The sequence below is a fragment of the Lactuca virosa genome, chromosome 4, assembly GCF_052849685.1.
Source record: "Lactuca virosa cultivar CGN04683 chromosome 4, Lactuca_virosa_CGN04683_v6, whole genome shotgun sequence".
Lineage (NCBI taxonomy): Eukaryota > Viridiplantae > Streptophyta > Magnoliopsida > Asterales > Asteraceae > Lactuca > Lactuca virosa.
The window spans coordinates 86,729,636-86,755,645 of NC_136429.1; the positions used below are offsets into that span (position 1 = coordinate 86,729,636).

The 26,010-nt window shown below is 30.9% G+C and overlaps 1 protein-coding gene and 1 long non-coding RNA gene across 4 annotated transcripts; one reads left to right on the plus strand and one right to left on the minus strand.

The window, feature by feature from the left end:
* Positions 1 to 776: 776 nt before the first annotated feature.
* Positions 777 to 8,033, minus strand: LOC145106115 (uncharacterized). Of its 3 annotated transcripts, XR_013707465.1 has the most exons (6): positions 7,840 to 8,033; positions 7,436 to 7,584; positions 7,147 to 7,238; positions 5,675 to 5,879; positions 2,810 to 2,908; positions 777 to 1,013 (listed from the first exon to the last, which is right to left on the minus strand). It is a non-coding gene; the product is annotated as an uncharacterized LOC145106115 (long non-coding RNA). The 3 variants fall into 3 exon arrangements; XR_013707467.1 differs by lacking the exon at positions 2,810 to 2,908; XR_013707466.1 differs by lacking the exon at positions 2,810 to 2,908 and having other exon boundaries at positions 777 to 1,019.
* Positions 8,034 to 8,475: 442 nt separating this feature from the next.
* LOC145104736 (uncharacterized) lies at positions 8,476 to 13,783 on the plus strand. The gene is made up of 13 exons (XM_079041929.1): positions 8,476 to 8,495; positions 8,592 to 8,734; positions 8,844 to 8,921; positions 9,044 to 9,193; positions 9,343 to 9,474; positions 9,551 to 9,739; positions 9,840 to 9,868; positions 9,967 to 10,274; positions 10,361 to 10,858; positions 10,928 to 11,289; positions 11,396 to 11,762; positions 11,873 to 12,612; positions 12,747 to 13,783. The coding sequence occupies exons 1-13, from the start codon at positions 8,476 to 8,478 to the stop codon at positions 13,781 to 13,783; spliced, it is 4,053 nt and encodes a 1,350-aa protein (XP_078898055.1).
* Positions 13,784 to 26,010: the final 12,227 nt, after the last annotated feature.

A 26,010-nucleotide genomic window follows, 5' to 3' on the forward strand; every position in this document is an offset into this window, starting at 1 on the left:
ATTATTCTTTGAAATTATTCACGAAACAGATGATAATGGTGGTAGGATTTCACCCAAAAACAACATGCATGTTGTTAGAAGGTGAAATCCAATGATCAAAACCTAAATCAAATCCGTCAACTTGAGTTTTACAAGTTTTAATCCAAACCCATATGCATTCAAGTTTTTCATTTAGAAACATAATTTTGAAAAAATTAAGTTCATTCATGGTCTAAAAATCATAATGCATGTGATGAACATCAAGCTAAAAGGCTTGATGATCAAAGTACATTGTTAAGAATGCTTATAAAAGATTTATTCACAAATAAATATCTAAAACTTCTTTTCTGTTCAACTACGATTTTTCCCAGAATCCAAACAACAAAATAAGATGATCTGGAAATTGTCAGAAAATAAATCATTTTTCTCGATTTATTGTAATTTTTGCAAGAAAATACATAAATAATTCACATTAAATATTTTTTATGGTCAATAAACTTTGGTAAATTTCTCAAATGACCTATGCACTGATTAAAGACGTTTCATGAAATTGCATGTATTTCTATAGTTGTTTTCTATTGATTTAAATTTTTTTTTGAAGAGAAATAAATTGTAAAACACATTTATGAATGTCCAAATCCATATTTCATAATTTTCGCATATTCTAGACGTCATAGAGACTCCATGAAAAACATTTCATATTTTTCCAAGACAAATTATTGTTTTTCCCGATTTAATGAATGTTTAAGGGATTAAATTGATGAAAAATCGCTACACTTATCCAAAAATTATGAAACTTCATCAGAATATCTTATAATATATATTAATTGTGAATAAAAAGTTTAATAAATTTCTCTTACTGTTTATTAATTTTTCATGAATTAATGCTTATCTACTCTCCTAATAAAACACTACCATTACCGCCACGTGTCACTCCCTTGCGTCCAGCTCCTTTCATTTTCCCGCTCAATAGTCTTAACTGAATTTCCCACTTTGCCCTTCCGTTCCAAAAATACTGCAAATCCGGACAAATACTGCAACTTTGAAGTTTAAAATTTTAATTATCAATTATTATCGATTATACCATATAAATCTGCAACAAATTAGGAAGAAAATATGTGCTAAACTTTATCTCAATCCCAAATAATCAGTCAATCGAATAACAATCCCAAAAAATCAGGCAAAGTCTTCCTAATTTAAATTTAAATATTTGTATATACAGAAACAACTACGTTCCTCTTTCAATACGAATAAATCGAATATTCATCGTCTGGTAAGGGATACTACATTGTTTTCTTTTTGTTCTTCATATATCGATCTTATACTCATCGATTTTTTTTTTTTTTGTGTTTGCAATCTGTTTTTCCTATATTCAAGGTATACCAATCGCCTTCTTTTTGTGGACTGCATAATCAACCAGGTTTAGGTTTGTTACGTATATCCATTCTCTCTTTCTATGGTATATATTTTCTGCTTATATATGTATTTTACTATTTTACTATTTCCATCACCTTCATTTCGATTCATAGCAACAATATACTTTACCTGTTATCGGTAGGTATTTGACTGTTTCCCCTTCATTGTTGTTTCTGTATAATTATAGTATCAAAAACAATAAACTGAATGTACATTGCTATTTGGTTTTTTTTTATTTATGTATTCTGAATAATAAAACTTCTGCTATAGTCTATGATATAGTTTTCGATTTTTTTTTCTCATTGTATTATTTTACTTTCAATGCTTTATACATATCTTATATATAACTATACTTTCTAAAACTCACAACTGTTATACAAATTTTTAAACGATAATGTGACCTCATTATCAACTTCATTTACTGTAGAAAAGACCATAATGCCCTTAATTTGAAAACAAAAAACTGAATGTACATTGTTATTTGTATTTTTTTTTTTGTTTTTTTTCTGTATTCTAAATAATAAAACTTCTACTATAGTCTATGATATAGTTTTCGATTTTTTTTCTAAATTATATTATTTAAAACGACAATGTTACCTTATTATCAACTTCATTTACTGCAGAAAAGACCATAATGCCCTTAATTTGAAAACAAGAAACTGAATGTACATTGCTATTTGTTTATTTATAAGACTGAATGTACATTGCTATGTTATACAGGTTTGAAAACTGCCATTTTACCCTTTTCCACTTCATTTACTCCAGAAAAGACCATATTGCCCCTAAGTTGAAAAGTATTTCATACATATGTTATACAAGTTTTATAACTGTCATGTTACCCTTTTCCACTTCGTTTACTCCAGAAAGACCATATTGCCCCTAAGTTGAAAAGTATTTGATACATGGCAGTTAACAATTAAGACAAATAAATAAATCAATCAATCAATGCTTTTCGATTTTTCTTTTTATATTTGAACATTTATGTTAAATATACAAGGTTTTTTTTTAATTGCAAGGTACAATGGAACATATTAGTCCTATAAAGGAAATTGACTCAATCAAGGATGATTTCACAATTAAAGTTCGAATCATACATCTTTGGACTCAAAAGTCAAAATTTGATGCAAACGACACATACTCGATAGAAATGATTTTGATGGATGAGGAGGTATATGATTTATATATTCAATTATTATTTTTGTAAAAATTTATTCATATTCTTAAGCCATTATATATAAATATTTGTTATTTGTTGATTTTTTAGGGAAGGAAAATTCATGCATCTTGTGTGAAAAAATGGTTTCCAAAATTCAAACGCTATCTTAAAGAAGATAGTTCAATATATGTGAAGAAACCTAACGTTGCACCAAATACTTCAAAATTTAAGTTTGTTGATCCAGAAAGAAAACTTAACTTTTACCACGATACAACTGTAAAAGAGTGTGAAAACTTTTCTGGATCTGCACACGGCTTTGATTTTGTTGACTTCAATACGATCGTTTCGAACAACATCCTGGAGTCAAACTCTTTTGGTTAGTTCATTTAATATTAACTTTTGTTATATAACATCCTACTTTCTTTCTTAGTACTACAAATTGATCATTTTTTTAACTTAAGCAATTTATTTTGTTGCTTTTGTAGATATTATTGGACACATATTTGAATATGGGCGTATGGATACATCTGAAGAAGATAAATCAAAACACAAAATGCTCTTACATCTTCAAGATATAGAGTATCCACCATTATTACAAACAAATAATACACTTTGTTTTATATTATCTACAATAATTTTTATTGTTTCAGGGATACTAAGCTTAAGGTAACTTTGTAGGGTCATAATGCATACTACATGTCAGATTTTCTTGCTAATAATAACAGCCTTGCTCCGGTTGTTGTTATTGTTCAGTTTGCCATGCCAGAGTCAAGTTTATTAATGGTTTGTAATTATTTTTAAAAGTTATTTTCTAAAACTTTATATATAATTAATTAATCAAAATTATTTTTGCAGGTCGTCCTTTTTCCTCCACCTACTTTGATGTTAGTAGGTTGTTCATAAACAATGATATCGATGAGATTACAAGCTACAAAAACAAGTATTTTCATTTATAATGACTGTTGTATTTTCAGATTTATTTTTTTCATAATGTATTAAATTTAATTATTTTTTGTTATAAATTAACAGATTGGTTTCTGAAAATGGACAACAACTTTCATCAAGTGGAATCAAGATGATTGCATCAAAACAAGACACGGCACACGATGAGTTTCTGAAAAATCATATGTTTTCTAACATTGATGATTTGTTTGAACCTTAGATGTACTTTACATTATTTTTAAAGTTGTTACTTTAATGCACATTTTTTTAACTTTTAAAAGAGTAAGAAACAAAAGTATATTGTTATAACGAAAATAATATACACTTTTGCATACTAACATTTATTAACATTGAACATTATTTAAATTTCAAGGAGAAAACGGTCATTATTGTTGGTACTGTTAAGGGAATACATCAAAACATACGATGGTATTACCTTGCTTGTAGCAACTGCAAAAAAGTCAGCAAAAGAAAAAGAGTCTTCTACTGATAAGGTTGATGGTTCTCATGAAGTGGCCGAAATCGTTACTTATGAATGTGCTAATCTTAAATGCAAAAATATCAAAATTTCGGTTATTCCAAGGTATTACATATTTATTTTATATAAAAACAATATATGTTTATCATAAATGTGTAATATAATATGATTTTATACTTTATTTAGATTTAAAATCTCACTTCGGGTTCAAGACAACACAGGAACCTTGACTTTAACCTTATTTGATCAAGAAGCAAAGAAGTTGTTTAAATACACAGCTAAAGAGTTGTATGATAAAAACAAGAATGTATTATTTTATAGTTTTTAATTACTTCTTTATGTTATACATTATATGTTTTACATACAAAATATCTAACAATATTTATTTATATTTTAGCTTGGCATCAGTTTGGATTTGTATCCAATGGAGTTGAAAGTTGTGGTTGACAAAAAGTTGGAAATTAAAATTGATATCACAAGTTACAATGTGGATAATAAAAGTAATATTTATGGGATAGCAAGATTGATTGAGAATGCAGACATAATTGATGAACTGGAGAAAAAGAATCTGAATTCACTGGTTTTTGTCAACAATTATATATATATTTTATACCACATTGGCCCAACTATATATGACTAAAATAACATTTTTTTTTTATCTTATAATGCAACCTGCTAATTTTGATTCATTCATGATTGGTTCTTCAGATATTGCCTCCCAAGAGACCAAAGTTGTCAAGGTTCTACTTTTTAAAATATAATTTTGAAATATTTCATTTTAATGTATAACAACTAACTAAAATTTCTTCTAGGATTCTTTTTCACATACAGGTGAAAATTTAACATCGTGTGCTAGGGACAACTCAACTGCAACAAGTCCTACAAAGTTGGTTTCTACCCCAACAGAATTGAAAAGAAACATTGCTACATGCATAGATCTTGATGAAATGGAGAATTTATCTACTTCTAAAACTCCTCGGTTGTCACCACCAGATGAACAACCAATCCCTCTTTTGGTACCCAAGAAAGAAAAGTAAATGCACTTTACTTCTATAAACAATCTTAGTACGTGGTTAATTTTGTTTCAGCATCATAGACTCCTAAGCTGTTTACATTTTTAAGTTTGTTTTTTTAAGGTGGTTTTCTGGGGATTTTATGATTTTCATATTTGTTTCTTGAAAGTACATTGGCTTAATTTTTTCAGTACTCTAATGTCGTTTACTATGTTATTTTGTTTCACGTTTCTGAACATCATATAATCAACATTATTCATCACTTAACAATCAGGCTAGCCTATTAAAATATTCGTCATTGTTCTTAATTTTGGTCCCCATTTTCTTCTTACATTTTATTCCTTTTGGTTTGTTCATTATGTAGTTATCACATGTTACTTGACTTGAATGTGCAGAATTTGTTCTCATTTTTAAAACATAAACATCTAAAAACTACACATTCGTATTATTTAAATACTGCATGTTATTTGCACAAAGTCTGTTTCATTCTGTTTTATGTTCTTACTGCATATTAGAAGGAATACCAACAAACTTTAGCTTTTATGCTAACTTATTCTATTTTTCTGTTTTCGAGCATGTCCTTGGTTGAAAGAAAACACGACAGATGTTCATTGGTTTCATTTAATATGTGTTTTTTATTTTATACTGACAGTAAAAATGAAACAATGAATATTTTTATATGCTACTAACCTTAACATGACCAAGTTGTGTTATTTGCAAACCAGAATTTGGATGTGTATGCCTGTTACCAACCTATGGAAAAAGCACTCTTCCACAAGGTTGTAGTTCAATGGGCCATAGATATATATAAAGTGTAATTAACACCCTTTGACTCCAATAAAGCCTCTGTCTCAAGATTTCCCTTGTGTCAACTTGTAGGATCAACAGCATCCGTCTATGACCAAATAAAAAAACAAAAATTTAATATATAATTATAAAGAAGAGGTCTAAATGTACCTGTGATATAGTAAAATAGTAAAAAATACAAACAAAAAAAATATGATCATTGGACTTTCGTTATGTGAATTTACAGCTCCACCTTGATTTCCTCACGCACTCTGAAAATAATAAATATTTTTTTCGAATGCATTATTATTATTATTATTTTTGCTTATTGTGTTAAATCCTTCATTTGTAGCACTATAGATAGAAATATGATGTGAATATTTTCAGTAAGGCTCATGTTTACCATTTACTGATTTATTGATATTAAGTAAAACTACAAACCACAAAGTGTAAAACGGTCTTTTTTGTCAATGAAATGGGACAAAGTGCAGCACTTTGTTGTATGCACGGATGTGTTTGGAAGAAGCATGCAATTAATAGAAAAAAAATGTAAAATGATATAGTTTTCGATTTATATTTTTTTACTCAATATATTATTGTACTTTCAATGCTATATATATATATATATATATATATATATATATATATATATATGTATCTTATATAACTGTATTGTGCTTATAATTCACAACTGTTGTACAAGTTTTAAAATGACCATCTTACCCTTTTCCACTTCAGTTAATCCAAAAGATACCATATTACCCCTAAGTTGAAAACTACTTAACACATATAGTTATACAAGTTTAAAAACGACATTTTTACACTTTTGTAACCGATTTACTCCAGAAAAGACCATATTGCCCTTAAGTTGAAAAGTATTTGATACATATGTTATACAATTTTTAAAACGACCATTTTATCCTTTTACACTTCATTTACTCCAAAAAATATCATACTGCCCCTAAGTTGAAAGGTATTTGATACATATGTTATACAAGTTTTAAAACAACCATTTATCCCTTATCCACTTCATTTACTCCAGAAAAGACCATATTACCCCTAACTTGAAAAGTATTTCGTACATATGTTATACAATTTTTAAAACTGACATGAAATATTACTAATGGTATCAATCTGATATTTAAATTTAAAACTGATGAACCTATTATAAATCATTTAAAATCACAAAAAAAAAATGAGAAATTATACAACAACACAAAAATCGCAAAGGAAATCAGTACTAAACTCACAAAAGTTGAACTATTTCAATGTTTTTATTTCTTTTGTTACTCACCAAAACACTACAACATTCAACAATGGAAGTAATTGGCTTAATATGTTACCTTGATGAAAGAACATAACAACAAACAACACACCTGAAAAACAGTGTAGCAACAACAACTTCTGCATAACTCTTCTTCCCAGATGTAAACAATCTAGCAACACCAACCTCTGGACCATCATTTTCCTGTTCAGGTTCCAAAAAACCAAATTCTATGTTCATACATATGTTTTTCATTGTTGGTCCATTATTGATAACATAAATTAAGAAATCAAGAAAAAAATAAAATTTGTCAATTTCCAAATGCTACTTATTTTACATAAATAAAAATCAATCTTTTGTTACTTTAATTAAGGACATAAATATTCTGTATGAATAATCACCTGAATAATCGCATTTTCAAATTACAAATTTTGAAGTTTTGCTTGCTGAAAACTCTTCAAAACAGCCAATAATTTATTTTAAAAAATTTACGTTTTTTTCCAGTTCTCTATGTCTTCTTCTGGTGTAGACTCCTTCTCCATCAATTCTCCTGCAAAATTAACAGGTAAGTTTTATTTTTACTTTAATCTATTTTCTGTCAGAAAAAATTAAGGAATACGATGAAATTGCAAAATCTTCTAAATAGATATTAGTCGATACCCGAACTAGAGAAACGATAGAAGAAGAAAACAAATGAATATGGAGCATATACATGTAATCGACTTCGGTTGATGACATGCGTATAAGAAATCGATAGATGAAAACAAAATCTTAGAAATTAAACACATGGATGAAGGATACTTACTGTTATCGGGATGATAACGATTTCAATGTCGGTGCTAAATCATAACGATTTTGTTAGGGCAATAATATTGGATTTCTAAATACCATTCTTCCGATTTCTCATACCTTCAAATCTAGATAGGTAAAGTTACAAAGGGGGAGAGGATTTCATCTGTTTGTGCCGATTACATTTCCCATTTCCCAAAATGTATAATTTGTCTGTAACCACAAATATTATAGCTACAATTTTATTATTTAAGATTTATAAATAAAAATAAAATTTATAATATAAATTCATATATTCTCAATTTACGGTTCACTTTTAATACAAAACTGGAAATGCATTTCTATGATATTAAATAAAATTGTTTTATTGTATTGGTTGATTAAAACATTTTGAAAATAAAAAGTATGATAAAAATTATGTTTTATATTTATTTAGTAAAAATATAAAAATATTTAAATGCAACCAAATTATAAGGATGGCCCCAATTACAAACTTGTATAAAAAATATTGCAAATATATGTCAAAATCATTGTGTTGCTTTATATCTTATATTTTCTTTATTATATTGTGTTTAATATAAATATTATTTGTTCATATTTTATTTATCAAGAATTGACCGACTACGACTTGTATAAAAGAAATTGCAATTATATGTCAAATATTAGCATAATGTTAGTTTATATGTTATTTTCTTTAATTTAATCATATTCTTTATTACCTATCATCTTATTTTATAAATTAATTGTTATTATTTGTTCATATTGCAGACATATTATGAAGTCGTTTAATTCTAAAAAGAGTAGAAAATTAAATAGTTTTTATTTAGATAATATAAGTAACATTAACTTGTCTACTACATCAATCGAACAAGCTTCAACCACTACAAATGTTATTACTTCAGCTAACAATGGTATGTTTTTTCTTTAACATTTTTTTATAATTTTTTTATTACATACATTTTAAGGCCTAAATAACTCATTTAATAACATAAAAATATGATGATATATTGACATAAGAAGAAAAAGCAAATACATTGCCTTTTTCATCGACCACTGAATATTCATCATCTGCAGTATTTGTTAACAACGGTTACAAAGGTACATTTCTTTCTTCACTATTATTATTGAGTATATATTATTACGAAAAAATTTAATGTTAACCAACTTTCAATTATTTATTATTATACATTTTATATCATATACTTTTATTCCTTAGGCAGAAACAAACCATAATATGTACTATTTGCAAGAAAGAGAGAAAAGAAGACAGAGAAAATTATATCTGGATAATAAGAAATCGAAGAAAATGAAAACAAAATGCAGTGTTCTCAATCCATCTGCTTCAAATGTTTTCAAAAACACGGATAACTGTAATTTACTTATTTTATTTTTCAATTTTTACACTACATTTACCTATATAAAAAATAAATACATTGTTATCATTTTATATTATTGCCTACATTCTAATTATATTTTATAACGTATGTCTTCGATTTTTATAACAAGTTTTTTTTTACAGATCAATCAAAAGGCGTTGTTCATCAAAATGAAAATGTCAATTCACATAAATCACGTGGAAACCAAAATTCACCCCTACAATCATCTTCTTCGTATATAAATGTTAGAACTCCGTTATCTAACATTTCAAATGGTAATAACTTTTTTTTTCAAAAGTTACTTTAAACCACTTTCTAATAAATTTATATATCCTCACTATTTTTTTACAGTTAATATTACATGCAGAAATGCATCTACAGTAACTGCTTCTTCATCATCAATCAAGTTAAATACAGGATGTCATAAATTAAAAAGGAAGTTGAAAGATTTATCTCCTATTCCATTGATTGACTTGACAACAGATGTAGAAAATATACATGAAGTCGTTACTGATAACCTAATAGTTGGTATTTCCAAAGGTAATCACTATATATACCCATTTTTTGTTACAAATCAAATACCATATTGTATATACTTAAAAATTTAAATAATTTACTTATACCGTTTTATTTTTTACAGAATATTTGGATCATGGTGATCAAATTGTTGTATGTAAAACATGTCATGCAAAGTTATGGAAAATGAATATATTAGAGGAAAACAAAAAGGGAACACAAATTATTCATTATGTTGTGGTTATGGCAAGGTTCAACTACCAGATTTAAAGAAACCACCACCAACTTATGAAAGAATGTTTCGACTAACAGATTCTAAAAGCAAAAACTTCATGAAAAACATTCGACGTTACAATTCAATGTTTTCGTTTACGTCGATGGGTGGTAAAATAGATTCTTCTATCAATAAAGGAAATGTTCCATACATTTTCAGACATGGTGGCCAAAATTATCATAGTATTGGAAGCCTTTTACCACCAAATGGATCGCAGCCAAAATTCTCTCAGTTATACATTTATGATACCGAGAACGAAAATTCAAATAGACAAAGATGCTTTGGGTATATTTTCAAACTTCTTATTCATATTTAATTTTAATATTTTTATATTTTTTTACTAATATTATGTATATATTCAATTTTTTTAGTGGGGAAAAGCATCAATCTACATCGATTGATAATGATATTATTGAATATTTGAAGGTGATGTTAGATTCAAATAATGTCTTGGTTAGCTGTTATAGAATAGTAAGAGATATTTTTCAGAAAAATCCTCAAGTTGATGTGAAGTTAAGAATTATCGGAAGAAGGGATCGAGATGGAAGGACATATAACCTACCAACTGCTTCTGAGGTTGCTGCTTTAATTGTAGGTGACATTTCTGATTCAGTTCAAAATAGAGATATTGTTGCTCAAACGAAATCGAGATTTCTACAACGTATCAGTGAATTGCATCCTTCTTATCTTCCTCTCCAATATCCGCTACTATTTTCATATGGTGATGATGGTTACAGCGTTGATATTCTTCATAGAGGTGTTACATCTACAACAAACAACAAGCGGGCGAAATGTACAATGAGAGAATTTTTCGCTTTTACAATTCAAGACAAGGATCATTCGTTCTCACTGATTCTTAATTCAAAAAGGTTATTTCAATAATTTTTGGTAGATACGTATACTATGATTGAAAGTGAGAGATTGTATTACATACGCAGGAAACAATATGTTCTAAGATGTTATTCTTATGAGAATTTACGTAACCAAAAAGCTCAAGGAAATACAAATATCTCCAACGTCGGCCAACGTGTCATATTACCTTCATCTTTTACTGGTGGTGCACGCTATATGCTGCAAAACTATTTGGATGCCATGTCGCTTTGTAAATGGTTTGGATATCCTAATTTATTCATAACATTTACGTGTAATCCCAAATGGCCTGAGGTTAAAAGGTTTCTTAAGGATACTTCACTTCAACCAGAAGATAGACTTGATATACTATGTAGGTTGTTCAAGATCAAGCTTAATGCATTTATTAAAGACCTAAGGGAGAATCACATTTTCGGCATTGTTCAAGCAGGTAATTGAATTATGTTTTTTTCATAATCCATAAAAGTTTATGTTTTTTTTTTAATATTTTTGCTTACGGTCTATTACAATTTTATTTTGTTCAAAATATTTTGCAGTTGTTTATACAATTGAATTTCAAAAAAGAGGTTTGCTGCATAGTCATATATGTCTATTTATGCATTCTGAATACAAGTTACCGACTGTTGAATTTATCAATCCGATGATTTCCGCCGAGATAGCAGACAGAGATGAAGATCCAGAATTGTATTCACTTGTGAATGAGTTCATGATTCATGGTCCATGTGGAGCTGAAAATATCAATTACCCATGCATGGTGGACAAAAAGTGCTCTAAAAACTTTCCAAAGCAATTCTGTAACCATACGCCTGTTGATCAGAATGGTTTTCCCTTATATAGGAGAAGAAACGATGGTCATTTTGTTGAAAAATCGGGTGTGCATTTGGATAATAGAAATGTTGTTCCGTACAACAAATATCTATTGAAAAGATATCAAGCACATATTAATGTTGAATGGTGCAATCAATGCTCTTCTATAAAATATTTGTTTAAATACATAAACAAGGACCTGATAGAGCTACAGTTGTCGTTGAACAAAGCAATAATGACTGTGATAATAATGATACGGTCGATGAAATCAATGAGTATTACGACTGTAGATATCTATCTGCATGTGAAGCATCATGGAGAATTTTTAAATATGATGTTCATTACAGGTATCCTTCTGTGGTTAGACTGCCTTTTCATCTTCCTGGTCAACAACAAATTGTATATGGGGAAGACGATGATATTGACGATGTTCTCGACAAACCTTATGTTGCTTCTTCAATGTTCACAGCTTGGATGGAGTGTAATGCAGTTAATGGTGATGCACAGAAACTTACGTATGTTGAATTCCCTACAAAGTTTGTTTGGAAACGTGGTGATAGGATTTGGAAGCCACGGGAAGTAGGAAAGTGCATTGGTAGAATTCATTCGGTTTCACCTAATCTAGGGGAAGCTTATTTCTTAAGAATTTTGTTAAATAAGGTCAAAGATCCGAAATCATTTGAAGAAATTCGCACAGTAAATGGTGAAGAATATTCTTCTTTTAGAGATGCTTGTTATGCTCTTGGGCTCTTGGATGATGACAAGGAATACATCGATGCAATCAAAGAAGCAAGTCATTTTGGATCTGGTTTTCACCTACGATTCTTATTTGCTACATTATTGATGTGTAACAGTATGTCTAAACCGGAGGTTGTTTGGGAAAACACATGGGAATTTTTGGCAGATGGAATTCTTTATAACCAACGACAGAGATTCAAGTCTCCAGGTTTTAAAGTTTTTTATTATTATTATTTATTTAAAAAGTCAATTATTTATTTTTAAACATACATTAACTAATATTTTAATTATAAATAAATATTGTTAATAATATTTCTAATTAATTTGCTCTTTATCCTCCAGACTTATCACTCAATGAAGATCAACTTAAGAACTTAACTTTGTTCGAGATAGAACAAGTTTTACTAAGGAACAACTCCACTCTCAAAAATTATAAAAACATGCCTATCCCAGATGTGGATTCTGTTTCTTCTTCAAACAATCGACTTATCACCGAGGAGCTAGATTATGACATTCCTGTTATGAAGACTGAGTTTGATCGTATGTTTCTTGCATTGACAAATGAGCAGCGTCACATTTTCCTTGATATCATGGGTGTAGTTAAAGAAAATAAAGGAGGTGTCTTCTTTGTTTATGGTTATGGTGGGACTGGTAAAACTTTTTTATGGAAGACAATATTTGCAGCTATTAGATGTAATGGTCATATTGTTTTAAATGTTGCTTCAAGTGGGATTGCTTCATTATTATTGCCTGGAGGTAGAACAGCATACTCTCGATTTATAATTCCATTTGAACTAACAGAGGATTCTGTTTGTAAAATAAGTCGAGATGGTGACCTCGCTAGGTTATTGAGAAAAAACTCATTGATAATTTGGGATGAAGCTCCTATAGTCCATAAGCATGCATTTGAACCTTTAGATCAAAGTTTGAAAGATGTATTCAGGTTTGAAAATTCTAGCAACTCAGATATTCCTTTTGGAGGGAAAGTTATTGTTTTTGGAGGAGATTTCAGACAGATTCTACCTGTTATTCCTGGTGGAAGTAGACAAAACATTGTTAATGCTTCTTTAAGTTCTTTATATTTATGGCAACATTGCAAGATCCATAAATTAACAAAAAACATGAGGATAACTGTTGGAAGGGATCAATCTAATATAGAAAAAAGCAGAGATTTTGTAGAATGGTTGTTGGATATAGGAGAAGGCAAACTTGGTGGTATCAACGGTGGAGAAACGGTTATTGATATTCCAGATGATATTCTCATTAATGATCCACATGATCCTATAGGTTCATTAATCGACTTTGTATATCCTTCAATTTTGGAAAAGTACAACACTACAAGTTATTTTCTAGAAAGAGCAATACTTTCCAAAGAATGAAGTGGTTCAGGAAATAAACGACCGTTTGCTATCGAAGTTTCCAGGAGATGAGGTTGAATACTTAAGTTCAGATAGTATATGCCAATCTGAATTTGTCCATGATTAGTTTGATGCAAATTTATATTCACCTGATGTTTTAAATGGTCTGAAGGTACCAGGTTTACCAAACCATAAGTTAGTTTTAAAAATCGATGTTCCAGTTATGTTGTTGAGAAATATTGATCAGAAAAATGGCTTATGTAATGGGACAAGACTCCAAGTGATATCATTGGGCAAACGTGTTATTGAGGCGCGTATCATATCTGGAACTAATATTGGAAACCACACTTTTATTCCAAGAATGTCTTTAACTCCATCAGAAAAGAAGATTCCTTTCAAATTCCGAAGAAGACAGTTTCCATTGGTTGTATGTTTTGCAATGACCATTAATAAGAGTCAGGGACAATCATTATCCAAGGTTGGTTTGTTTCTCAAACATCTCGTGTTTTCACATGGCCAATTGTATGTTGTCTTATCTAGAGTTCAAAGCAGAGAGGGATTAAAATTATTAATATTAGATAAGGATGGTAGCCTCACAAATCAAACTTCCAATGTTGTTTATAAAGAAGTTTTCCAGAATTTATAAATAGTGTTTTTGTACCATCTTTTATTTACTTTTCAAAAATAATACTTCATCCATCATATTAATTAAGTAATTTATAATACTTTATTGTATTTCATTTATTCATGTTAATTACAATATCACTATTTATCATTTTTTGTAAACTTTGATATGTTTTTTATTACACAACCAAAATGAAAATTATAATTCTATTTCAAATTATCAACTGTGGATTTCCACGAGTTTTAACCTAGTTTATGAGAATAAATCAAGGAAAACTAGTTAAGCTATTCTAAAAAATACAATAAACTTCCATAACATCTTATATTATATTTTAACCACAAATATAAAGTTTGAGCAGTTTTATAAACAGTTTAGTATTTATTTTCATTTTTAATAGAATAAACACACAAAAATTATAAAATCGGGTTAAACTGTTTGAAAATCAATTTGAGTATTTTTCCCAGTTTATATACATTGCATAACAGTTTTATGAAAAGTTTGGGAGATTTAGAAACTATTTTATAATTATCTCTATTTTTATTAGAATAAACACACAAAAATCATAAAATTGGGTTAAACTGTTTGAAAATCAACTTCAGTATTTTTCCCAGTTTATATACATTGTATAATAGTTTTACAAAAAGATTGAGAATTTTTATTAACTTATTATTGTTTTTCACTATTTTATGATGTTTTCAAATAATTAAATGGTGGAAAAATAGTTAAACATATTTAAAAATCATGAAAAATTTAAAAAGGGTTCTAAATTATAGTTAGAATTGAAATGTAAAGTTTGGAAGTTTTTAGAACTGATTTGATTTAATTTTGGATTCTTAGCTTGTAAAGCCCTTCCAAAAGTGCTAAAATGCATTACAAACAATAACACAAAATGAGATTTGTCACATGCAAATGTTAATAAGTCAATTAGTATATAGAAATCTGAATTTTCAGAAAAGTATCTACAACTTATACAAAACCTAACTTTGACACAATATTGATATAATTTTATTGTAGAAGTTAAGTATACTAGTATTAGATTTCGATTAGAGACTCATTAGTGTGTAACATCGTTGTAGAAATCGGTAGTGGTACAATTGGAACTTAGTTCAATGCATCATTTTCATCATCTCAAAGCATTGTGAGTATTCACGACTTCCCCAATTTTCGGTTTTTATGTTTTGGGGTGGAAAAGCATGTCCGAAAAACTATTTATTGTTCGTTGTATTTAAATTGATTTGTATCAAACTTGATCGCAATATTTTGCTACGTATGTTTATGCAACTTGAAACATGAGGCATTATCGTCTTAAGTCCCTTCCACTTTACTCCAACCATTAGCTCTTTGAGCCAATGGTAATTATGGATAGCGCTATTAGGAATTGACAACTTCTCACTCGCCCGATTGCTTGAGTGCATGATACCATATTAATCTATGGAACGATAAGCATAGATCTTGATAGTCTAGGATTAGGAGTTTAAGCCCATAACTATAATTGGTATGTACTTGACCCAAGAGTAGCATAGTCCATTTGGGTTGCATATCACCAGGACAATCTGATAGGATGGACTTTTGAGAAGAGGTAATTTATGATTTATTAATATATTATAAGTTCTAATAGATTAATATGAAATCATATTATTTAATTAGTATTGATCAAGAATTAATTTGGAATTAATTTAGTGATCAAAAGAGACTAATTAAATGAAAGGGGATTGATTTGGTAAATCAAACATTCTTATGGTGTGGGCTTATGTTATTTAGGATGGGTTAAACCAATATGGTAGTCCATGGATAGTCCATGAAGGTTTAACCCATGGATCCTAGGTAATATGAAGAGTCATGGGTATTAGGGTTTACATGGCATAACCCTAATCCTTGCCACACTATAAAAGGAGCCCTTAACATCCAAAATCGCTCACTACATGTTCTATGAGTTCATCAGCCATTTTGTGAACAAGATATCCTCTCTCAAGAGTCATCCTTTGTTCTAGGTGTGTTGTGATTCTATTTGAGGTATTCACACTATTCGTGCTCACTTCTTAAAGGTCCAAGGTTTCCAGCTACAACAAAAGGTATGTCATCTAACTAGAATTTTGTAGTAAAGATACTCCATTGTATGCTAGTTAGGATGATGCTTTGGAAAAACAAAGTTTGCATGTATATTAGAGAAAACATAGATCCAAAGCATCTAGGGTTGCATGTACACCATAGGAGTGTAAGAATGCTCAAAACCCAACGATAGGGCGTCAGTCATAGGCTTGGTTGTGAACTCATTGTTTGCTCATATACATACAAACTTGTTTACTTATTATAGCAATAAACTTTGTTTCTCATTATAGCAACGAACTTTTATTACTGGAAACTTATTTACTTGTCTTAACAATGAACTTGTTTGCTCCTTATAGCAACGAACTTGATTGCTCATTATAGCAATGAAACTTGTTTACTTATTATAGCAATAAACTTTGTTTCTCATTATAGCAACAAACTTTTATTACTGGAAACTTATTTACTTGTCTTAACAATGAACTTGTTTGCTCCTAGTAGCAACGAACTTGATTGCTTATTATAGCAATGAAACTTGTTTACTTGTTTTAGCAACGAACTTTATTTCCCATGAGAATATGAACGTTGCATCTCATTTTTAGCAACGAACATTATTTCCCATGAGAATATGAACGTTGTATCTCATTTGGGCAACGTACTTTATTCATCATGATGACAAAGAACTTTGTTTATGCAAACTTATTTACTCATTTTAGCAATGTACTTTTATTTATGGAAACTTCTATCAGCACTTTGATTACGATTCATGAAACCAATATTGTTTTTATCTTGTGAACTCACCAACTATTTCGGTAGTTGACTGCTCATTTTACATTCTTTTTCAGGAATCATCTAGTAAGAGGCACCTAGAGACACACCATTTGTAGGAGCATTTGCATATGTTATATTTCAAATACATTGTAATTTATTTTGAAAAGTTGTCCAAACTTATTGTAAATTGTAATGTTTTTTAATACTATGGTTGGTGTTGTCTTTTAACTTTTGCTATGACACCCTTTATACTGTCACGTCCCATGTTTCCGCTTTAGCGGGGTGTGACAAATGGGTTGTTTTTGAAAAGTTAAAATTTATCGTGATTTTTGGGATGTTACAGTTGCATAGAACTCCTCCACAAATTCTAAAATGTCTTTTGTGACATCCCAAAAAAATTACAAAACAAAAAAGTAAACCCATCTGGGCCCAAGGCTCTATTATTGCCACAAGAGCATACATCGGCTCAAATCTCATCCTCAAAAAATATAACCGACAAGCTATTCCAATAATTATCATCTAAATAGGAAGTCATGCACTTCTATTACTCACATTATTCCTTTGAAATGATTGGAACTTGCGTCTGAAAAAAATAAAAAAAAAAAAGGATCCTTTACCTTATCCGGAGCCGAGTGCCAAACACCATCAACTAACACCCCAAAAACCGCCAATCTCCTTCGATTTTTTTTAATAATAGAAATGAAAATATTTAGTGTTTTCATCCCCTTCAAGACCCCACCAAATCCTTGACTTTTGAAGAAGATCCATGCTCTTGGTTTTTTCAAAGTCTTGATCTCTACCTCCTATATCAAAAACACATCAATATCTTGAAGAGTCCTTATCACATTATCCTTTTCCCCTTTTCTTTTAGCCACCACCTCTTTAAACCAATCCTTTAAACGACTTTTAAGAAACTTAAGTTTATTTTTGAAACTAATAAAATTGTTATCTGTATTCCCACTATCAAACTCCATCCAAGCCAAACCCACCTGATACTAAATCCATCCACTTGAAACCATGAGTCAAAGAGCTTAAAAGGAGTAAGTTCATAATCCAAAACTCCACTTTTTAAAATTATCGGGCAATTATCGGACCACAACCTAGAGAGAACCAATGCCAAAATATCTGGAAAATAATTTAGAACAACCCATGTAACTAAAAGTCGATCCACCTTTGCCATCTTAGTACATTGACGATTTACTCCAAGTAAAACGCTCATCGCCTAACGAGACATAAAAAGAGTTGAATTCACTATAAAATCATTAAATTCATCAGCCGAACAAACACATTTCAAATCTTTCATTTGCCTCCCGAACAACATTGAAATCACCAAAAACAATGTAGTCACCATGGTTCAGTCATATGAAAGATAAAATAAAGGGAAAGTGAGTAATGTAACCCTTATAATTGATCATTTTAATAAAAATAAACAATAATTTTTTGGGGGAAATTAACCATACGCTCCAGAATATCATATTCTGGAGCACATAATTTTGTTCCGGACTTGTGATCCTGAATACGATATTCAAAAGTATGTATGATCTTGTTCCAGAGTGGGTGCTGGTTGGTGGGATTTTAGTCTAGAATCTGACGCCCCGTACGTTCCGGATAGAAAAAGTGTATTTCGAACTACAGTCCGGAACGGACGTACATTCCGAAGTGTTATTCCGAAGAGCTAGAATTAGAGTTTTTGTATGTTTTTGTTCCAAATATGCAATACATTTGTGTGTTTAATATATTTGTCTCTTCGATACTTTCCATAAATGTTCCAGAATCAGTATGTATACAAGATTTTTTCGAGTTCTGGTTTCTAGTGGAGGACAATGGTAGCGTATCGACGGATGTATGCAATATCTTGCTCCAAATTACACATGCTTTGGTGTAGATATAAGCAATGATATCAAATTCATTGGGTTACTTACGTTGGTTGCTTCCAAGTCCATGTTACACACTAATATGGTAGTCCATGGATAGTCAATGGAGGTTTGACCCATGGATCCTAGGTAATATGAAGAGTCATGGGTATTAGGGTTTACATGGCATAACCCTAATCCTTGCCACACTATAAAAGGAGCCCTTAGCATCCAAAATCGCTCACTACATGTTCTATGAGTTCATGAGCCATTTTGTGTACAAGATATCCTCTCTCAAGAGTCATCCTTTGTTCTAGGTGTGTTGCGATTCCATTTGAGGCATTCACACTATTGGTGCTAAGTTCTTAAAGGTCCAAGGTTTGCAGCTACAACAAAAGGTATGTCATCTAACTAGAATTTTGTAGTAAAGATACTCCATTGTATGCTAGTTAGGATGATGCTTTGGAAAAACAAAGTTTGCATGTATATTAGAGAAAACATAGATCCAAAGCATCTAGGGTTGCATGTACACCATATGAGTGTTAGAATGCTCAAAACCCTTCAGTGGTATCAGAGCCTAGGGTTGTTTTCCAATATACTAGATGCTACTTGCTTTCTAAAGCTAAAAAAAATCAATTTTTTGCTTTCTGGACAGTGGACTCACCGAGTCCACTGGGGAACTCGCCGAGTCCCCACAAAACTGACCAACTCGCCGAGTCAGTTCATGCACTCGACGAGTTGGTGCTCCAGAATGCAGATTTTCGAGTTCTAAAGCTGGAATTGGACTAGGATCATTACCCTAAACTGTTTTTTGAACTTATAAACCTGTTTTTGATGTGGTAATGATCATGCTTATCCAATTTAAAAGATAATTGTCAAAGTTTCATGTTTTTTATTAGTTTATATGGTTAGGCTAATTACATGAAATTTGTTTGATATGAATTGTCTTGTTCTTATGAGTTTAATTTAGATCCTAGACAAATTGTTTGATTTTTTAAGTTACAATAGTTGATCTAAGTGTTTTTTGATGAATTCCATAACTTGTCCTCAAGTTATGGAAAGTGAAGAGTCTCATTTTTAAATGTCATCTTAAATGGTTTTATGTCATCCATAACTTGTCCTCAAGTTATGGAACTTGAAGAGTCTTTTACATAAATGTTTTTATGAACTCCATAACTTGTCCTCAAGTTATGGAATGTCAAAAATCTTTTCATAAAACCTATATTAAACTCATAAGTTATGGATTCCAAAAGTTTTTGAATAGTTCAAAACTTGCCCTCAAGTTTTGGAATTTGTAAATGCAAAATATTAGTTTGAAACATTTAGTTCCAAACCCTAGAATTTTAAAAGTCTAACCCTTATACTATTATAATATTATATGTTTAATATATATATATATATATATATATATATATATATATAGAGAGAGAGAGAGAGAGAGCTAGGTTCAGGTGTTTAAACTAATTATTGCGTTATTGTATGCATCAATGTAGGCCAATCATTTCAAAAGGGTAAATATGTAATATTACATTTAATTAATTATGGTAAATATATAAATCAATTAATATCCCTTTAATTTAGGAATATCAGTTAATATCCCTTTAGATTAGAAATGGGTCGTGTTATCAGAGCACAGCGTAAGGGAGCTGGGTCCGTCTTTAAATCTCATACCCACCACCGAAAATGGCGATTACCCTCTCAACATACTCGCTTCTTCACCACATACTCTCCGCCCTGTCTCCGCCGCCGTCTCCAGCTCCACCGACAAGTTTTATTCTTCTCCATCGTAATACACACACTAATCCACAAGTTATGTAATTTGCCAATATAGCAGACCTTCATCTCTGATTTGGGTCGACTTCTTTGGTTGATCAGGAATGAAAGACGAAGGCAATAGTAGGGGTTATTTGCTCCGGTAATTCCTTGTCTATATCTTCTTTCTATTTTGGATCCTTGGCTTTGATTTTAACAAAAATGGAACAAAATAGCTTGTTTTTTACTGGAATCTCTGATTTGGGTCGACCTCTTTTTTTTGTTGGTTTGCTGGGTACATAAGGGCAAGAACAAGATTGTTCTTGTATTTCTTGACTGTAATCCATGTGACAACATCTATTGTGAAAAGGAAACACTTTTACCTTCATCTCTGATTTGGGTCTTGGTCACCGAAACAAGAAGCGACAGGGGTGGAATGGTGGTAGGGTGGTGACCGTTCAAGGTGGTGTTGGGGGAGGCAGCAACTTCGGTTGCTCCTGTGTTTCCCGGTGAGCATTTTAGAAACGAGAGAGAGGAAGGAGGCATTTGAAGGAATTCAGCAAAGGATAAATATTTGATCAGGTTTCTTTATGATCTCTTTATATAATTGTGAACTATGATCTTTTTATACAATTGTGAATCAAGCATTGGTGATAAGTTATTAATTTTTATCAGGTTATGGGTTTGATTGTTTGACAGGAAATAAGGAAGAAGGAAGAACAAGAGGGAACAACTGGTGTTTGGGTGGTCCGAGGCTAGCAGTGAAGAAAGGAGTGCACTTTAGTTCAATTCAGAAAGGGTAAAGGGAACACCATTTCAGTTGTACAAAATTAGATATTTTGGGGTTGCTTTTGACAGAAAATCAATGGGTGTTTGTAGAGTTGATTGGGTTTGTTGTTTTCACAGGAATGGGAGAAGGAAGAACACGAATGGGAAACTGCCCTCTTTTTTTTGTTGGTTTGCTGGGTACATAAGGGCAAGAACAAGATTGTTCTTATATTTCTTGACTGTAATCCATGTGACAACATCTATTGTGAAAAGGAAACACTTTTTCCTTTGGGTTTGAGTGTAGTAATGTCCTGAAAACCATAATGAAATGGAATCACAGAATGGTATTGGTGAGCTTCCAATTCTATTCGAATGGAATCACGAATTCCAACTCTGTTGGAATGGAATCACGAATTCTAATTATGTTGGAATCACAGAAGTTGATGCTTGAAGAACAGACCACAAAATTGAAACGGACCACATTATTCTTTTAGAATGTATTAGTCGTTGTTAGATTTTGATGTTTTCTTTCCCGTTTTGAAAGTTTTTTTTAGTTTTATTCTTTAACAATAAATGTAATTCTTAACAATTGTTACCCGTATTCTATAAGAAATAATGTATTTTTTGTTTTTATTCTTCAATTTATTCTTCAAGAATTTGTTAATCTACAAGAAGTTTTTAGATTCATGATCAAGAAATAGGTTCAAGAATATTTTTATTATTTATGATTCAAGAATATTTTTATTTTTGAATATACTCATAAACATGTTCTGTCAGAATGTCCGAATTAAAAGAATTATAATTCGTAAAATTAGATTTTTAAAATTAATAGAATCTATTATCCCTTAAAAAATGCAATTTTCCTTTATTAAATCTATATTAATTGACTAAATTACCCTTGTAATTAATTAAGATGATATTTTTAATTATATTTAATTCAATAATATATATTAATCACTTTCTTAAAATAAGTAAATTTGATTGGCCCACATTTATGCATACAATAACACAATAACTACTTTGAATAGAATAACCTAAGCCTATATATATATATATATATATATATATATATATATATATATATATAAGAGTAAAAGTCAGTCTTACCGTTAGTAGGCCTCATTCACGAAGCCGATCTATAAGGGGGTATAAGGTTACTACTTATAAAATGGCAGTTTAATGGGTGTCCACTTTCACCCACCGCTTCCTTGACTGGTGGAGGGTCGTTAGCCGAACGGGTTTGACAGGAAATTTAAATTCTCATTAAAAGTATAATGAAATACTAAGTAACTAAACACTTATAAATTCCCAATCTTAGTTACTTAGGAAAATGTGAATATGGTGTTAACCCATGAAATTGCACTTTGCACCTTGTTAAGTCGTTAGTGGAGCGTGTGTGATTAACCGGCACACTAATCTGGGACTGACATTGCGTGGCAAACGGTAGCTTGATGGTAATCATAGATCAATGGAGCGTGTGTGGTTAACCGGCACATTGATTAGGTGGTTGTAACATTGGGTGTACCAAGCTAATTTGCATGGTTATTCACACCTTGTTTGTGATCCTCGGCATCCCAGTCACAAACTTGAAGGGCACGGTCGAGATTTAAACATGTCATTGAAAAGTTCAATGAATCTCAAAGGATCTAGGAGTTTCAATTCACTTAAACCTAAAATTCTTTTTCGTTTTTCGTGGTGGAAATTGGGAAATCATCATTTACCTACCTTCAAATATTTTTCATTCAGATTACGACATCCCTCTTCCGAATTGTAAAATATTGTGTTGGGTCCTAGCCTTAATATTTCATTTGGGTGTTATATTAAGGACTTAGATCAACTAACTTGAATTTCTCCCATGTAGATGTCTAGTTCAGACAACTATGGTATTCCCAAATCTTTTGGAACAAGATCTCCTCTTGAAGATGATGTTCCATGGTTGGATCGTGAAAATCATACTTCATTTTGACTTGAAAAGTTCAAAATCACTCAAGCCCTATTGGATAGAAAACACAAGGATGGAAAGTCTATGTGTACACATGTCTTGGATATGAAGTCACACATTGACACGCTGAGAATGTTGGGTGTCGTGTTCCCAAGGAAGTTAGCTATTGATTGGGTTCTTCAATCACTTCCCGAGTCATATAGTGAGTTTGTTAAAGACTACTATGTGACAGATCACGACATGACCCTTATTGATCTTAATTATTTGCTGATTGCTGCTGAATCAGAAATGATTTGGCGCAATGGTCAAGCAAATTTGACTGGAAGATCTACCTCTCAAGCTGACATCGACAATGATGGATATCCCATAAATGATTCCTTCTCCTAAAGGAAAGGAATTGGCCATGATCAAAAGTTTTAATCATAAGGGAAAGGCCAAATCTGAGATTGTTCCATATGTCATTCCCGGTGAGCCTGTTTGTTTCTATTGCCAAGGAAGGGGACATTGGAATCGAAGCTGCCCTGACTACCTGAGAACTTTAGTCAGATTGTATAGTTCTGCTTCAGGTAAGTCCGTTATCTAACTCTGTTAAGTTCCTAATTGTTGAATCTTTATACACGATGTGCCAAGGTTGCATTTTTATGTTTTGTAGGATCATGCAAAAGGAAGGAAACTTAAAGGAAGAGTATAATGAATATGGTCGTGAAGATGGATTTCAATCTCATGGTTCGATGATCGTATTTTTGAGTTGCTGCTTAAGAATTATGGTAGATTGCTTAGAAATATGTAGTAACATAGTTTTCATTTGTAATTGCATTGTAAGGAAAAGTTTTTCCGCATTTTATAAATAAATAAAATTTTTATTTTATTATATCTCCTTGCAATGGCATTTGTGAAAATTGATGTTTGTATGTTTCTATGTTAGCAATATTGATTTGATTCTTTCGCTTGTGGTAATGTCAAAATTTGCCAAATAAGGAAATATTCTCATCACCCAAGTTTCAGTTGGATAGAAACTTTGAATCATGCAACTTGTATTGTATGATGAATGAGAACCTTCATCTTTGGGAAATTAAGACTAATTCCTTGTTCACATGAACATGTGAGTCAAGTGAAGGACTAGGGGATCGGGTACACTAGGTGTGCGTTGGTCAGGTCCACCACAAAGAACGATAAGACTATTCGTCATGATTTACTAAAGTTTAGTAAATATGGTTATGGTTACAAGTTTAAGTATAATTCTGAAACATTGGAAAAGTTTCAATGTATGGCAGAACGAATGAGAAGAATCAAATTAGGCAGAAAGATAAAAGTTTCTCCAATCTGAAAAGATGGGAGAGTACTTTAGTATCGTGTTTTATGATCATCTTATGGAAAACCATATCACAATTGACCCTCTAAGGATATCTTAGTGCATTCGTATGACAAAGAATAGGGATCGTGAATTGTTGAAATGGTTAAATCAAGAAGATGAGACATACTTCGCTCCGAAATCGAATCTTAGAGTTATACTCCGAGATTGGATTTTGACTGACATATCTTAAGAAGGGTCATAACACTCATCAAATGTAGAGTTAAATGTTTTTACTCTTGTACATTTGAAATTGGTAAGTTGTGATGTCTTGGTAAGGACAAAGACCATAAGACCAATTGTGTGAAGTGTTTATCTTGATAAGAATCCGCACTAACTCTTGAATATTTTTTTTGTCAAGGAATGGTTTTTGAAAGAGAATCTTATATGTCAAGAGGTCAGTGGGAGTCTTAAAGATCTTGACAAGTTTCAAGAACTAATCAAGAAGAAAACCTATTGTTTATCACTAGCACACGACTTGAGGTTTGTACCTATCGTGTTGACATATTCTTGTTTCTATGCCCATTCCAGTTAAAGTTGACCATGCATGTGAGTTCTATGAGTTCTCAATTGTTTTCATAACAACCTGGAAGCAATGGTAGGCCCTTGTGCTGCCAAGTGGCAAGAAATTAAGATTGAACAAGTTCAATCCATATAAGTTTGGATTTGTCACTAACCTTGTCTTTTGATTACGGTTTGACAAATTCACATGGATAGGAACACATACACCATAAAATATAATTGTCATAAGGTTTCTCTCCGATTCATGAAAATGATGGTGAGGAAACGCTTTCACTAAGTAGATTTTAAGGAGATAGCAGTTATGATATTTGCATTATCAAATTTGATTATGATTACGGCATCCCTTTTCATAATGGCAAAGGTCTAAACATTTCAGACTTATGGCTGTAAGTTCTAAAATTGTTAAGACACACATGTGAGCTATCTAAGGAAAGGTGTATAATTTTGAGAAGCCTAGATAAAGTCTTATCGAAGCATCTCGTATCAGAAATATGAACTTTGGTAATGAAAGTCAATAAATATTGATTTATATAAGTCCAGCTGATTTTTGGATACATGTCAAAGTTAGTGGGAGCATAAATGTTATGCTAGTAAAAGTAATGATTATTATGCTAGTGG

Excerpts from the sequence above, each read along its gene's own strand:
- LOC145104736 (XM_079041929.1), top strand. The coding sequence starts at position 8,476 with ATGTCAAATATTAGCATAAT. Across the intron at positions 8,735-8,843 it reads TATTACTTCAGCTAACAATG|AAAAAGCAAATACATTGCCT; the intron begins GTATGTTTTTTC and ends TGACATAAGAAG. Across the intron at positions 10,859-10,927 it reads CTGATTCTTAATTCAAAAAG|GAAACAATATGTTCTAAGAT; the intron begins GTTATTTCAATA and ends TTACATACGCAG.